Consider the following 15,239-nt stretch of genomic DNA (forward strand, 5'->3'; position numbering starts at 1 on the left):
GGGCTACATGACTCTTAAGGTAAAAATAAATTGGTTGCTCAAAAGTAGAACTATCTCTAATACTGAAATAAATAAGAGAAATTCTCTTGTAGGTGTTCAGAAAAGAGAGTAAGGCATTTCGCAATAAACGCCTTCACTAACTCCAAATACTAAACCCCATAATGAGATTCATAGGATCTTATCACATCAAGTCCCCTCAGCATTACTGATTGATGGCATCATTGTACACAATATAGTATTCTGCAGAAAGACAAAAGGCTTGCATTAACCCAAGAATGTATTTAGAGACTTGATTGTAAATTAAAGGAGAGCACAGTACCATACCTCTCCAGAAGTGGGGTGGAAGGGAAGCCACAAAAAAGGTGTTTTTCCAATCTATGCTTATTTACATACCCAAACCCACTCTGCAGGATATTCTGCATTCCCCCGAATAGATAATCAACTGTCATAATGAGAAATGCCTGACTGAAACACATCATTTATTCCTTAGGATTGTGAAGGCCAAAAAAAAAAAAAGAGATTTGAAAGACCCTGATTTAGGGTATTATCTATGAGCAATTTTGGAGGCCCAAGGACCAAATACATCTTATGTAAGAATATAGTTTGGCCAGCACAGCATTTGTGGGGGGTGGCGGTGTCTGTGCACTGGGGAAGGGCGGGGAGTGGAGGGGGGGGGACGCATGCCACTTATTCCTAGTGTAAAATCAGGAGGACTGTCTTTCAGGCAATCTTCTAGAGATAATGTCTCCACCACAAAGTTTTAAAAAGTATATTAAGCTGCTCGAGTTAACTGATATAAAAGGAAGCTTACAAACAAAATCAAATCTGTAAGTATGCGTTTGGAAGCAGTTGTTTTCTAAATATGTGAGATATACAGAAAGATCACCTGCTAACATAAAATAATTAAAATAAGAATACCAAATTACAATTTATAGAAATCTGTATTTCATAAGGAACAAGAAACAAGCAGCTTGCCAGCTGCCATTAAACTATTTTAAATGGCTCCAGGGCAACCAGCCAATTGCTAGAGCTGAGATCAGTAAGACTTCTGGGACGTTAAAACAGTAGATGATGAGAGCTTTAAAAAGACATAAAATGGTACTGCCAGCATATCAGAATTCAGTTCCTATAGAACAATTTCCTTATTTTATGCATAAATATGTGATCTTCATGCTTTAGAAATTTTTCTCAGACTTGCCAATAAAGTAAACAACCTACAGTCAGAGAAGAATGTAGAAAACTGTTACTTTTCATTTTGATTGAAAATAAATTATAGTATGAATAGAGGGGAAAAAAAAAAAGAATTCAGTTCCTCTCTTTCGCCAGAAGCTCAAGTTCTGAACAGTGCTGGGAGTTTAGGGATTATTCTGCCCCCTCCTATCCCCCAGTTATAAAAGTATACCTTCTCATGGGGGAAAAAAAAAAAATCAGTATTTCAAGGGAGTGAAAAGGGCATAAACGCCCATTTCCCCACCCCAGAAGTCTCTGATTTAGTTTAAATGCTGCTGTAAAATGACTAGAGAAAGCCTGGGTTCTAATACATAACCATGATTTCCCCAAAGCTGTCGATGTACCACACAGAGCTACATTGCTAGCCAGATCCAGTGCAAGAACATATAATAAGACAGTTTTGATACATTCAAACCTTACAACTTTTATACTTCTGAAACTGAATACTCCTACACCAAAAACTACTGCATGGTTCAACAGGTATTACCAGCAATGCGCTGCTTACTGTTGCTCTTTAGAATACTGAATCAAGACTAAGTTAAATGGTGACAGTGTTGTCTTTAAAGTTCCATAGTTCTCTGCCTAAAGATTTTTCCCAACTATCAGCATTAACAGTCATAAATCTAATTCCTCATATTTGAGTTTCCTGCTAAACTACATTCATCTATCATATAGTATCATGAGACATTAAAATTCTGTTTCCTTTTTTCCCTTTAGCTTTGCCAGAAAAAGAACACACAGATCATGGAATGATTTTTACAATAAAGGACAAATAAATATAGATATTAACAAATGTTAAATACTCACCCTTCCTGTGATTTTTCCTTCTGCAAAATCAGTCCTAAATCTCTGAAAGAGAAAATATAACCACATTCGATAACAGACTGGTAGGGAAGATTCCAAAACAAGTAAAATCCCAACTTGATAACCTTGATATTAAAAAAAGGGTATTTAATAGAAAGTATGTGGAACTTTACTGAAAAATGAGATACAGTAATTAAACATATAACTGCTTTGTTCGGTATATACACTTCAAAAGGTTAAAACTATCAATTATCAGCTAGAGAAAAGTGAAAGTTTCAGTGTTATGTTTAAGGTCAACAAGAGAACATTCGCATAGGAACAGAGAGGCTCAGAACATTAACATCTTACTTCAATATACCTTTCATTTAAAAAAGAGAAGAAATTTAGTTTATTACCATGGAATTGTTCTTACCAATGCTTCTGTAAGAAGTTCTGTTCTGTGCTCTGTTGAAAATTTTAAAGTTTCTGACTTTTTCCCACTGCCTTTACGAAATGTGAGGTTGAACTCTGTTCCTTGTCCTTTTCCAACAGGGCTGATGCTGCAAATGTCTCCATAAGGCCACTAGCAAAAGAAAGAAATTATTTGAATTTGTGCTATAATATAGTGAAATAATATAACAATTATTTTCACTACTTTAAGTTCACAATCACTGATTAAATAAGACAAATTTTACAAAATAATACTGAGATCTACAAGTTACGTCTTAGAGTAATTCTATAACCAAGTTTTTTAAAGGTTTTCAGTCATCAGACAACAATAAAAAAAAAATCCTATCTGTATTAACAATTTTAATGATTAATGACATTAACCCAAAGCAACTAAAATACATAGAAGTGAAACAAACCGGAGAATGAAATTTTATCATTACCTGCAAATCTGTTAAAAACAACAAAAATAGGAATCTGTAAAACATGCCTAATTTAGAATTAAAATGAGGTAGAATATATATAAACATCTTTGTTTACTCATGTTCAGGTTAGTCTTGACTTTTAATCTAATCAGTAATTCTAGTTCCATGACAAATATTTTCCAACCATTGCCCTTGTGACTTATGTATGTCTGTACTACACTAACAATATAGCCTTTAAAAATATAAAGAACTAATTTACCCATTTTACATAAGCATGATGGCTACAATCTACAGTAACATAGCAAAAAGTTATACAGAGCCTAGAAATAAGCACATTGTCTTCCTGCTTCCTTTTTATTTATTTTTGATTCTGGGCATTGAGCATTATATAAGCACATCAATCTCTTTCAAATCTGACTTTCTAACCTAAAGTTTTAACCTGATTTCAGGCCAAGGGGTTATAGGTCATACCCTGTCTTTTAAATTTCAAATGGCATTCAAACAAACACCTAATAGCTTCTAACACGATTACCTGATTTGTTACTTCTAAAGTGTTGGGATTATATGTAGTAATCGCATGGGTCCCAACTGAAAAGACACGCTTATACCTACAAAGGAAAACAAGTACTTAAATTTAGTCTTAAGAGAAACATTTTGTAAGAAAAAATATATATCAACACAATAGGAGCATTTCAGTACATAAACAGAATTGTGTTGATTATGTCTAAATATAGCTTAGTTTTATATTCTCACATTTTTAACATTGTAAAATGTTACTACTGGTATTAAAACCCACCCACTACTCATTTTATTGTGAACTTGTGAGATCCTTAAGTAGAAAAGTATGATCTGCGCAAGCAATCTTGTGTTGTTAGTATACATGAAGTTAGCAAATCACCACCTGATGATGCCAAAAGATTCTAAATGGGAAAACTATTTAAAACACACACACACACAAATATTGCATACCACTAATTCTTTCAAAGTAGCCTTTTAAGAAAACCATGATACAAAGGAAGGAAAAACTATGACCTGCAACTGGTCAGTCACAGCCATATTCTGGAATCTTAATTATTCCTATTTAAGCAACTACCTATTACATTTAAGTGTCGCAATTTTATAGAAATAGGAAGCATACACCACAGACAAGCAATTTTCACTTCTCACTTCACTTCCTTCACTTAAAGTAACAAATATCAAAAGGAGAAAAACCATTTAGATATCAGTAATCCTTTAGAAGAGAGAGGAATGCATAACAAAAGTGAAATGGAATTAGAAAACTTTATTTGAAACTGAATAATTCATTCCTTGGAAATAAAGTAGGTAAAACACTAGTCAAGGAAAACAATAACAAAATTTAGACTAGAAGAATTTATAACCATAGACACAAAAATTAAAAAAAAAAATGATGTGTATAAATCTATGCTGATAAATTTGAAAACTAAGAGTAAATCAATCCCGACACAGAAGAATTTAAGAAAGCTGCAAAGGATTATATCCTAAAAGCACCAAGGCTCAAACAATGAAATAAAACCTTAAAGGAACAGGTTAAGTCCTATGCTTTTAAATTGATCCAGAAAACATGTAAGGACAGCTTCTCAATTCTTTTAGTTACACTAAAATCTGACAAGACAACACAAAAAAGAAGAAAAAAATACACCAATCTATTTTTTAAAATTAACATTAGCAATAAGAATCAAGTAGCATATTAAAATAGTAATACACCATGACCAAAGAAGGTTCATTTTAGGAAAAGAGTTCAATATCAGACAAACCTATTAATAAAATGGATCATATTTAGTGGAATATCTATATTTTAGTAAGAGATTTTTAAATTATCAAAAAGATGTTAAATATAATCAAATGCCTTTCTGATATCTATGGAGATGTTTTTTTCTCTGTTAAACTGCTAATATAGTAAAAAGACATACATTACCTTAAACCAACAGCCATTATCAGACTCAAGGGTAACACACTAGAAATATTCCCATTAAGATCAAGAAAGCCCTGGCCGGTTTGGCTCAGCGGTTAGAGCGTCGGCCTGCGGTCCGGAGAGACCCGGGTTCGGTTCCCGCTAAGGGCACGTACTTCGGTTGCAGTTTGTCCCCGACCCTGGTTGGTCGTGCAGTGGCAGCCACTCGATGTGTCCCTTTCACATCGATGTTTCTCTCTCTCTATCTCTTCCTCTCTCTCTCTCCCACTCTATCTGTACAAAAAATGGAAAAATGTCCTCGGGTGAGGATAAAAAAAAAAAAAAGATCAAGAGAAATTTCCCATATTTTAATTTTGCTGTCATTTTTCTAATCAGTATATTATATAATAAAATGATAAAGTTATTTCCATTTGGGGAAAATAACAGATTTTATTAATCTTTACTACATATTCATACAAACAGCATTGCTATATTACAAGTATTTTCCCCCTAACTTCACATGTCTAAAGTCCAGCAGGAAACTAAAGAATGAGAGAGCACTTCCTTCTAACATAAAAACATTCATTTGCTGCTTTCTAAAGAGGAGTGAAGCAGATGAGGATTTACCTAAACAGCTAAAAAGTCTCAAAACTTCAGAGGCTTAACCAATGAATGGAAACAAAGAAAAATAAAAGAATAAGATCTTGTTAAATCAGTATCTGCCTTAGAAGATTGCACAATAAAACCAAATGTGTACAATCACAAATTCTAACTTTCAAAATCATCTTGAGAGTCAGACATGCCAATTTTTGTAATCCTGAAATGAAAATACAGAATGTTTACTTTACTCTGGGAGCAAAAGTATAAAAATTAAATGCCTGAAATATTCTAAATGTTAAATGATGTTGTCACATGCAAAGTCTTGGAGTTCAGTTAACAAAATATCCTTTGCAATTCTAGACTAACTTCCACACAACTAAGCCCCTTCTAACGTGGTTCTCATGTGATTTTGCCATCTAGATAAATGCTGTGCAAAAGAACTTCTGGAAATGATGGAAACATTCTATAGTCCAGTAAGGTAGCCAGCCATGAGCCAGCCACATGTAGCTTTTGAGCACTTGAAATGTGGTTAATGCAACTGAATTTTACATTTCATTTAAATTTAATTATTTTAACTTTAAATAGCCACAAGTGGTTAGTGGCTACCTTATTGAGAGAGAATGTTCTAGATCCTTCAACAAAAGGATCCTGGAGTTAAGTGCCCATTAGGCCCAAAATACTGTCTGTCATGACTAGTCAACTCAGAGCTATCAGTCAGATAAATACTAAGCTCTAAAGCCGTCTTATAAAGAAAGCTATAAGAAAGTTCTTAAAATCCCCTTCCATTCTCCTTTCTTCCCCTTCCCGTCTTCCACAAGAGCTCCCCATGCCTCTCTCCTCTAGAATGGCTGAACTTCCCTATAGGAATAGGGCAAATACTTCTGGGTCATTTAAAACACCTCTAAAAGCAGCCCTTAACCTTCAAAGAAAGCCTAAAAAGCCCCTTGGATATCAGATTTAGAGATTAAAATCTGAATGATCTCACATATATGGTATGTTGGTGACAATATCTGCAGCTTAAGCCTTTTATCTAAGTCACTAATGTCCTAAGAGATTTTCAGCCTTCATCATCTCATGGCACACATCAACTAATTACTAAAATTCTGTGGCACACCAAAAAAATATGTATTTTTGGTGATTTAACAAAAAGATTAGTATAATTTTGATTGACTTACAAAACAAATAATAATAATAATAGTAATTACCTACCCTTTTTGCTCTATACCTGAATGTAAGAATTTCAGGTACCAAGAATTAACCAATTAGATGCAAGGTTATTATGCGTCATGACCAATAGATGCAACTCTGTATGGTCTATATATTTATGGTTCAAGACAGGGCCTTTACACCGGACGGCTATTATTGTCTTGACAGTTGTCATTTTTTAATTAACGATCTAAGGGAAAAGAGGTCAGTGTTCCTGACTAAATAGTCAGTTATTGCATGTTTTAAAAATTCCTGTGGCACACCAGTTGAAAATTGCAGTCCTAAGTCAGAAAGAATAGACAAAGATCCCATAAATTCAGGGAGGTACATGTCTTCATTACCTTTGAAACTCTTAACTCCTAGCATAGTACCCAGCAATGTATATAGCAGATGCTCAATAAATGTTTGTCAAACAGCTAAATATACCAATCTATCCAACAATAAGTTAACATGCACTTAAATCAATGACCTATTGCTTTACGCTTACTTTTAAAACAAAATGTTAAGTCAGGCAGCAACTAAGTTTAACACCTATTTTTTACTCATAACCACTATAACATCAGGAAAAGACTAAGTTCATATTTTCATGAAAGAAAATACATTTTATTCACTAGCTACAAAGAGAAATTACAGTAAGTTTCTGTTCTATGGGGTTTAAGATAAATTTGTTGGCTAATTCTTTAAAATTATCACACTAAAAGTAAGTTCTTATTACAAAAATAAAGTTATATAAAATCAAATTACAAAAGGAATAGCCTAACATAAACAAAACATGTAAGAAAATGATGACAGAAGATGCCATATAAATACATCACATAAAGAAATGTGAAAGGAAACAACTTTTCACCCAACTAAGAAAAATTCATTATTAACTGTACTTACTGCACTTGTTACCTTTTTATTCAGGAACTAAAGTAACACACATCATTAAATGCCTATAGAACAGCAGACATTTCTTCCACTCCTTAATTTTCATAATTCACAGATTTATTCTAATGTGATAGCTTATTAAGAAATACGATTTATATTACCTATTTACTATAATGTTACTTAGAATCATGAAACTAATTCTATTCAAATAAATAAAAAATGGTTTGAGCCCTGGCCAGTTTGGTTCAGTGGTTAGAGCATCGGCCTACAGGCCAGAGAGGCCTGGGTTCAGTTCCCGCTAAGGGCATGTACCTTAGTTGCAGTTTGTCCCCAGCCCTGGTTGGGTCGTGTAAGAGGCAGCCACTCGATGTGTCCCTTTCATGTTGATGTTTCTCTCTCTCTCTCTCCCCCCCCCCCCCCCACTCTGTCTGAACAAAAAATGGAAAAATGTCCTTGGGTGAGGATAAAAAACAAAACAAAACAAAACGGTTTGAGGCAAATGCTTTATCTATGGGGCGTTTTGCTCCCATAGCAATTGATAAAGAACAAATAAAATATATTGTGCTAATAATAGAGCTAATGAAGATAAGAAAAATCATCTAAAAGCAAAGAAAGACCATGGAAGGAAAAACTGGAGAAATAATCAAGTTTTGGATTTAACAGGTGATGTTCAGATTTTTAAAGACAGAATAAACTTACATTAACTTATATTAAAACAAACACACTCCTGTTACTTTAACTCCTGCAAATAAAAATGTTACATCATTCTTCAACTTTCTAGTCCTTATAAATATTGCTTTCTACTTTGTAACAACTTTTTAGAACATGATTTGTTTCATATGGCAACTTTAAAAAATAAAACTAATGTGCTGGGTCAGATACTGTATTTAGTATTACCATAGACTGACCCAGCATTAAATGAGCACCTAACACTGTACTTGGTTCAATGATGCAGCAGTAAATAAGAGAATCAGTCCCTTAAAGACCTACATTTTATTTATTATTTAGTTAACTGATTCAGACATCTGAAATAAACTTTCAAGTTGTAAGAGCTAAGATACTTGTCAGTCATTGTTTGAAAGTTAATTTAGACTTGAATATTCTTAACTGGCTTGTATCAATTAGACATGTGCAGTAGCATCAACAGAGAGATACTACAAATATATTGGCCACCATCACAATGTCATACTCTTCTGCAAAGCAATTTATATGATTCAGTTCTCTCAAACTACAGAAAATTCAACATTACTTCCTATTTGTAAAGTACATACAGAAAAAGCTTATGTTTCCTACAAAACAATTTCTTGAGGTCATAAAACCTTTATACATTACTTTTAAAATTAAGATCCTCAATCCTTTCAGTGGCTAGTCTATGCAATGGGCCTCAAATTAGCAACAGTGTGGTAAAGGCGGGAGGAGGGGCGAGGAAGGGGGTACAGGAGGGTGTCAAGGGGGGGGGGGGAACATCTGTAATATTTTCAACAATAAAGATAAAAAAATTTTTAATTAATTTAAATTTAAAAAAGATAAATGGAGACTAGGGTGTAAGAGTAGCAGCTTCCCACTATAAGAAATAAAAACTGCTATGGTCATTTTAAAGAATAAAATTAAAAAAAGAAGCAGCTTTTATGTTACTATTCTAGTTCCTATAACATTAAGCTTGAAATTTGATAGTAAGTACCCTGGGCAAAGTTGGCTAGTTTTAATGGTTTACTACTAACTACCTTTCCAAAAAGTAATTCTACTCACTTCCTAGTACTGCAGATATTAACCATTGCTCTTTAGAACTAAGCCAATATACACGTCCCCCAAAATTTCATGCTCAGGTCCAAATTTTACCTTTCAGCTTCACACAGAACATATCTAATTTCTCTGTCAATCAGACTTTCAATTTGAATTCTCTTTCCTAGGTTAAACACACTAGTTCTTTCAACCATTTTAAAATTAGTTTTGGTCACCAATTTCTAGAGGCCTTTAGGTTTCTCATAAAATCCAGGTTTTTTCCCCTTTTATTATTAAAAGCTTGAGAATCCAGTTACTTGAACAAGAATTTTAGACCATCAAATGAAAATAAGGATAACTGGAATATAAAGATTTTCAAAGAGTTTGGATATCAATGGTAAGTGCTGCTAAGGGAGGTACTACAGCTTAATAGTTAAAACTACCAGCTCTAGAATCACAATGCCTGGGTTAGAATACTGTCTGGACAACTCACTTTCTAGGGATCCACTGATAACTTGATTAACCTCTCTAAGCTTCACTTTCCCCAAATGAAGATGCTGATAATATATACACACAACTCACAATGTGAGAATTAAAAGAAATAATCTATGTAAAGTGCTTGTCATTTATTGTTTACAATCGATAAGTGATAGCTATATTTTTTAAATCCTCACCCAAGGATATTTTTCCATTGATTTTTAGATAGAGTGAAAAGGGTTAGGGGAGGGAGAGGAAGAGAGAAACATGGAGGCGAGAGAGCCACATTGATTTGTTGCCTCCTGTATGACCCCAACTGGGGCTAGGGATTGAACCTGCAACCTAGGTACATGTCCTTGACCAGAATTGAACCCAAGACCCTTCAGTCCACAGGCCGCCACTCTAACTGCTGAGCCAAACCAGCCAGGGCAGATAATTTTTTTTAATTCATTTAATGTTAGCTATTCTTTTTTTTGTTTGTTTGTTTTTGTTTTATCCTCAACCGAGGATATTTTTCCATTTTTTGTACAGATAGAGTGGGAGGGAGAGAGAGGAAGGGGGAGAGAGAGAGAAACATCGATGTGAAGAGACACATCGAGTGGCTGCTACCCGCACGACCAACCAGGGCCGGGGACAAACTGCAACCGAAGTACGTGCCCTTAGCGGGAACCGAACCCAGGTCTCTCCGGACCGCAGGCCGACGCTCTAACCGCTGAGCCAAACCAGCCAGGGCTAATGTTAGCTATTCTTATTGCTATTATTCTGTTGAATGAATAATGGAGAAAGTGGCTCAAAACTCCAATAGTCACTGAACTGACTAATTCATATCACTATGTTTTGAGTAATTATACCTGCTACATTCATATTTAAAACACAAAACAAAATACACAAATTGATCATTCATCTGGCTATATTACTGGGATACTCTGATTCTGGTCAAACTTCACTTGAAAAATCAGTTTCATATAAGAGGGCTCATTCACACCACAAGTTGTACTCTGAAGAGAGAAAGAAAAAATATATAGGACATACTCTGTACAAATTTCTGTCCTAGTAACTCAGTGAGAAAATGTCCCACCTCTCTCAAAGGCAGTCTCTCACTTAATATACGTGATAGGTTCTTGGAACTGTGGCAAAATGACATATAACAAAACCAATTTTACCACAGGCTAATTGATATAAACAAGAATTAAGTTCCTATAGCATCTCATCAAATGACATTGAATGAAACAATGTTATTCGAAGATCAGCTGTATTTTAAGACTTATATTCTGTGATGCAAGGTCCATATTTTTTCTAGTTCAAATGCAGCTAGCTTTAAAACAACAAAACCTTTATTTTTAGAGCAGTTTAGGTTCACAGCAGCATTAAGGAAAAGACACAGAGATTTCCCATATACTCGCTGTCACAACCCATGGACGGCCTCCCCCGTTATCAACATCCTCTAGTTTACATTAGGGTTCACTCTTGGTGTTGTACATTCTATGGGTTTGGACAACTGCATGACATGTATCCACTATTCCAGTATCATACAGAGCAGTTTCGCAGCCCTAAAAATTGTCTGTGCTCTGCCTATTCATCCCTCCCTCTCCCTTAAACTTTGGTAGTCACTAATCTTTTTAGTGTCTCCCAAGTTTTGCCTTTTCTACAACATCATATAGTGGAAAGATTGGCTTCTTTCATTCCATAATATGCATTTAAATTTCCTTCATGTCTTTTCATAGCTTGATTATTCATTTCTTTTAGGCACTGAATAATACTGTCTGCATGTATCACAGTTTATTTATCCATTCAGCTACTGAAGGACATTTTGGTTACTTCCAAGTTTTTGCAATTATGAATAAAGCTGCTATAAATACCTGTGTGCAGCCCTGGCCAGTAAGAGTCAGTGGTTAGAGCATCTCCCTGAGGACCAAAGGGTCAAGGTTTCAATTCCAGTCAGGGGCATGTACCTGGGTTGCAGATTCGATCATCGGCCATGGTCCGAGTTGTGCAGGAGGCAACCAACTGATGTATGTGTGTGTGTGTCTCTCTCGCCCTTCCTCTAAAAAAAAAAATCAATGAAAAAATATCGAGTGAGGATTAACCAAAAAAAAAAAAAAAAAGTGCCTGTATGCAGGTTTTTGTATGAATATAAGCTTTCAACTCCTTTGGGTAAAAAACTAAGAACTGTGATTGTTGGAGCATATGGTAAGAGGCTACTGAGTTTTGTAAGAAACCAACAAACTGTTTTCCAAAGTGGCTGTACCATTGTGCTTTCCCATGCAGCAACAAATGTGAGTTCCTGTTGCTCCACCTCCTCGTCAGCATTTGGTGTTGTCAATGTTCTGAATTTTGGTCATTCCAATAGATATGTAGTGGTATCTCTACATCTGCATTTCCATGATAACATATGATGTGAAACATCTTTTTATATGCTTACCTGCCATCTGCACATCTTCTTTGGTGAGGTATCTATAAGGTCTTTGACTCTTTATTTTTATTTATTGATTTGAGAGAGAGAGAGAGAGAGAGAGAGAGAGAGCGAGCAGGGGGGAGAGAGTGAGAGCAAGGGAGAGAGCGAGCAAAGGAGAGGGGGAGAGGGAGGGACAGAGAAAGGAAAAGGGAGAAAGTAAGAGGGAGAGAGAGAGAGAGAGAAAGGGAGAGAGGGAGCAAGAGAAAGGGAGACATCGATTTGTTGCTCCACTTATTTGTGTATTCATTGGCGGATTCTTGTATATGCCCTGATCAGAGACCAAACCCACAACCTTGGCACATCAGGACAATGCTCTAACCTACTGAGCTATCAGACCAGAGCCTTGACTCTTTTTCTGTTGTTGTTAATCCTCATCCAAGGATATTTTTTCCCACTGATATTTAGAGAGGGTGTAACAGAGGGAGAGAGAGAGGGTACAAGGGAGGGAGGGAGGGAGAGAGAGGAAGGAAGAAGGAGAGAGAGAAACATCAATGTGAAAAAGATACATCAATTGAATGCCTCCTGCTCATGCCCTGGCCAGGGCTGGGGATCAAACCTGTAACCCAGGTACATGTCCTTAATAGGAAATCAAACCCTGATCCTTTGGTGCATGGGCCAACATGCTAACCATTGAGGTACACCAGCCAGGGCTTGACTCATTTTTTTATTTTTTAGAGAGAGAGATGGAAACATTGATGAGAGAGAACCCCAAATGGCCACCTTCTGCATGCCGCACATTGGGAATTGAACGGGCAACCGCTTGGTGCATGGGTTGATGCCTAACCACTGAGCCACACCAGCCGGGCTTGACTCATTTTTTTTAATGTGGTTGTTTTCTTATTGTTGAGTTTTAAGGATTCTTTCTTTAATTTCGGTAAAAGTCCTTTATCAAATATGTCTCTTGCAAATATTTTCTCCCAATTTGTCTTTACATTTTCTTGATATCATATTTCACAAAGCGTAAGTTTTAAATTTTAATGAAGTCCAACTTATCAATTCAATTTTTCATGGATCATGTCTTTGATGTATCTAAAATATCATCAAACCCAAGGAAATCTAGATTCTTCTCCCATGTTATCTCCTAGGAGTTTTATAATTTTGCAAGGTCTGTGATCCACTTTAAGTTAATTTGTGAAAGGTTCAAGTCTGAGCCTAGATTCTTTTTTTTTGCATGTGATGCCCATGTATTCCAGCATCATGTGTTGAAAAGGTTATCTTCATTCCTAAAGCTAGCTTTTAATACAACACCGTGTGTAAAATACAAAATTCCTATACAAAAGATGTGATCCTACTTGCACCTCTGGATAAAGATGCTCAAATCCCAGATTGTCTGATAATAATCACAAAGAGTTACACAAAGAAAACCCAAAGAGAATTCAGGATGGACACATCTGAGGGTTAGAGGCTGTCAGGGTCAAGAGCTTAGATCAACAAAGCACTGGGGAAAAAAAACCTCAGGATTCCCAGAGGTATCAGAGTTGGTGAGGTGTGTAAATACCAGGCAGCTAAGGAGAAGATTCTCTCTTCTCTTGTAGAATTCTATTCCTACTTATAAGAAAAGTATCAGAACTTTACCATTTTCACTTTCCCTCAACTCTTCTTTCAATTTTCTCTACTAGGCATGACGCAGACTATCTATGGATGCAGTGGGCTCTGCCTTGAATTCCATGGACTGATCACCACATGTCACAATGTACCAAAGTTAAATCCTCTTCAGATACTAAAATGCTCCTCGTAAATTCAGAACATTTGCTACAGTTGATGTATGCAAATATGAAAGTGATACATAGGTAAATTTTACTTGTAATTTCCCATACCCCCAAAAAATAAAAACCTTATTCTGAAGTTTTCCATTCTGAACCTGCACTACTCCTTCCTATCAGAAATAGCTTGCTTAGGCCAAAAAGAAAACTTTGCTCTTTTATGGGACCAAAGAAAGTGTTTTTTAGTTCTAAAAACAACAAAACACTGTTGATAGAAATTTTAAAGATCTAAATAAATGAGAGACATCCCTTGTACATGGATCAGAAGAATTGATATTGTTAAGGTGGCAATAATCCCCCAATTGATTTACAGATTCAATGCAATTCCTATCAAAATCCCAGCAGCCTTTTTTGTAAAATTGACCATCTGACTCTAAAATTCATATGGAAATGCAAGAAATCCAGAACAGCCAAAATAATCTCGAAAACAAAGCTTGAACCTCAAACTTCCCGTTTCAAACTTAGTACAAAGCTATAATAATTGAGACAGGAGGATAGGCATATAGAACAAAGGGATAGAATTGAAGAGTTCAGGAATAAACCTCTACATTTATATTTATAGTCAATTGTTTTGTTTTATTATCCTCACCCAAGGACGTGTTTATTAATTTGAGAGAGAGAGAAAAACATCAATTTGAGAAACAGCAGTTGGATGCCTCTCGTAAATACCCCAACTGGGGATCGAACCCAAAACCTAGGTATGCACCCTGACCAGGAATCGAACCCATATCCTTTTAGTGTAGGAGATAAGGCTCCAACCAACTGAGCCACCTGGCCAGGGATATAGTCAACTGATTTTTGACAAGGATGTCCAAACAATTTAATGGGGAAAGAATAATCTTTTCAATAAATGATGCTAGGACAACTGGATATCCATATGTAAAAGAAGAAAGCCAGATCCCTACTTCAATACAATATATAAAAATAAACCCAAAAGCAAAGCTATAAAACTCTTAGAAGAAAAACAGAGGTCAATCTTAAGACCTTACATTAGGTAATTGCTTCTTAGATATGACACCAGAGGCACAAATGGCAAAAGAAAAAAAAATAGATAAATTGAAAATCCTCAGAATAAGACTCTATGCTTCAAAAGATACCAACAAAAAAGTAAAGAGACAACCCAGGTATATACTCTAGAGAACTGAAAATATAGATTCACTGATAAACTTGTACATTAACATTTATAGCAGCACTATTTGTAGTAAAAAACAAACAAAAAAACCCCTGGAAATATACAAATGTCCATTAACTGATGAATGGATTAAAAATGTGGCATATCTATATAAAAAAGAATATTACTTGGCAATAAAAAGAAATAAAGTACTGACACATACTACAACATGGAAGAA

General features: G+C 35.4%; 1 protein-coding gene across 3 annotated transcripts in view; it reads right to left on the reverse strand.

Moving 5' to 3' along the window:
* The window catches only part of DNAJC13 (DnaJ heat shock protein family (Hsp40) member C13), a 117,099-nt gene that overhangs the window by 84,114 nt on the left and 17,746 nt on the right, over nucleotides 1-15,239 (reverse strand). For all 3 annotated transcript variants that reach the window (XM_036266123.1, XM_036266124.1, XM_036266126.1), the window contains exons 3-5: nucleotides 3,418-3,493; nucleotides 2,447-2,596; nucleotides 2,038-2,079 (exon numbers count right to left, since the gene is read on the reverse strand). In XM_036266123.1, coding sequence (XP_036122016.1) covers nucleotides 2,038-2,079; nucleotides 2,447-2,596; nucleotides 3,418-3,493 — 268 coding nt within the window. The remainder of the gene's footprint in view (nucleotides 1-2,037; nucleotides 2,080-2,446; nucleotides 2,597-3,417; nucleotides 3,494-15,239) is intronic.

The sequence above is a fragment of the Molossus molossus genome, unplaced genomic scaffold (assembly GCF_014108415.1).
Source record: "Molossus molossus isolate mMolMol1 unplaced genomic scaffold, mMolMol1.p scaffold_m16_p_18, whole genome shotgun sequence".
Taxonomy (NCBI): domain Eukaryota; kingdom Metazoa; phylum Chordata; class Mammalia; order Chiroptera; family Molossidae; genus Molossus; species Molossus molossus.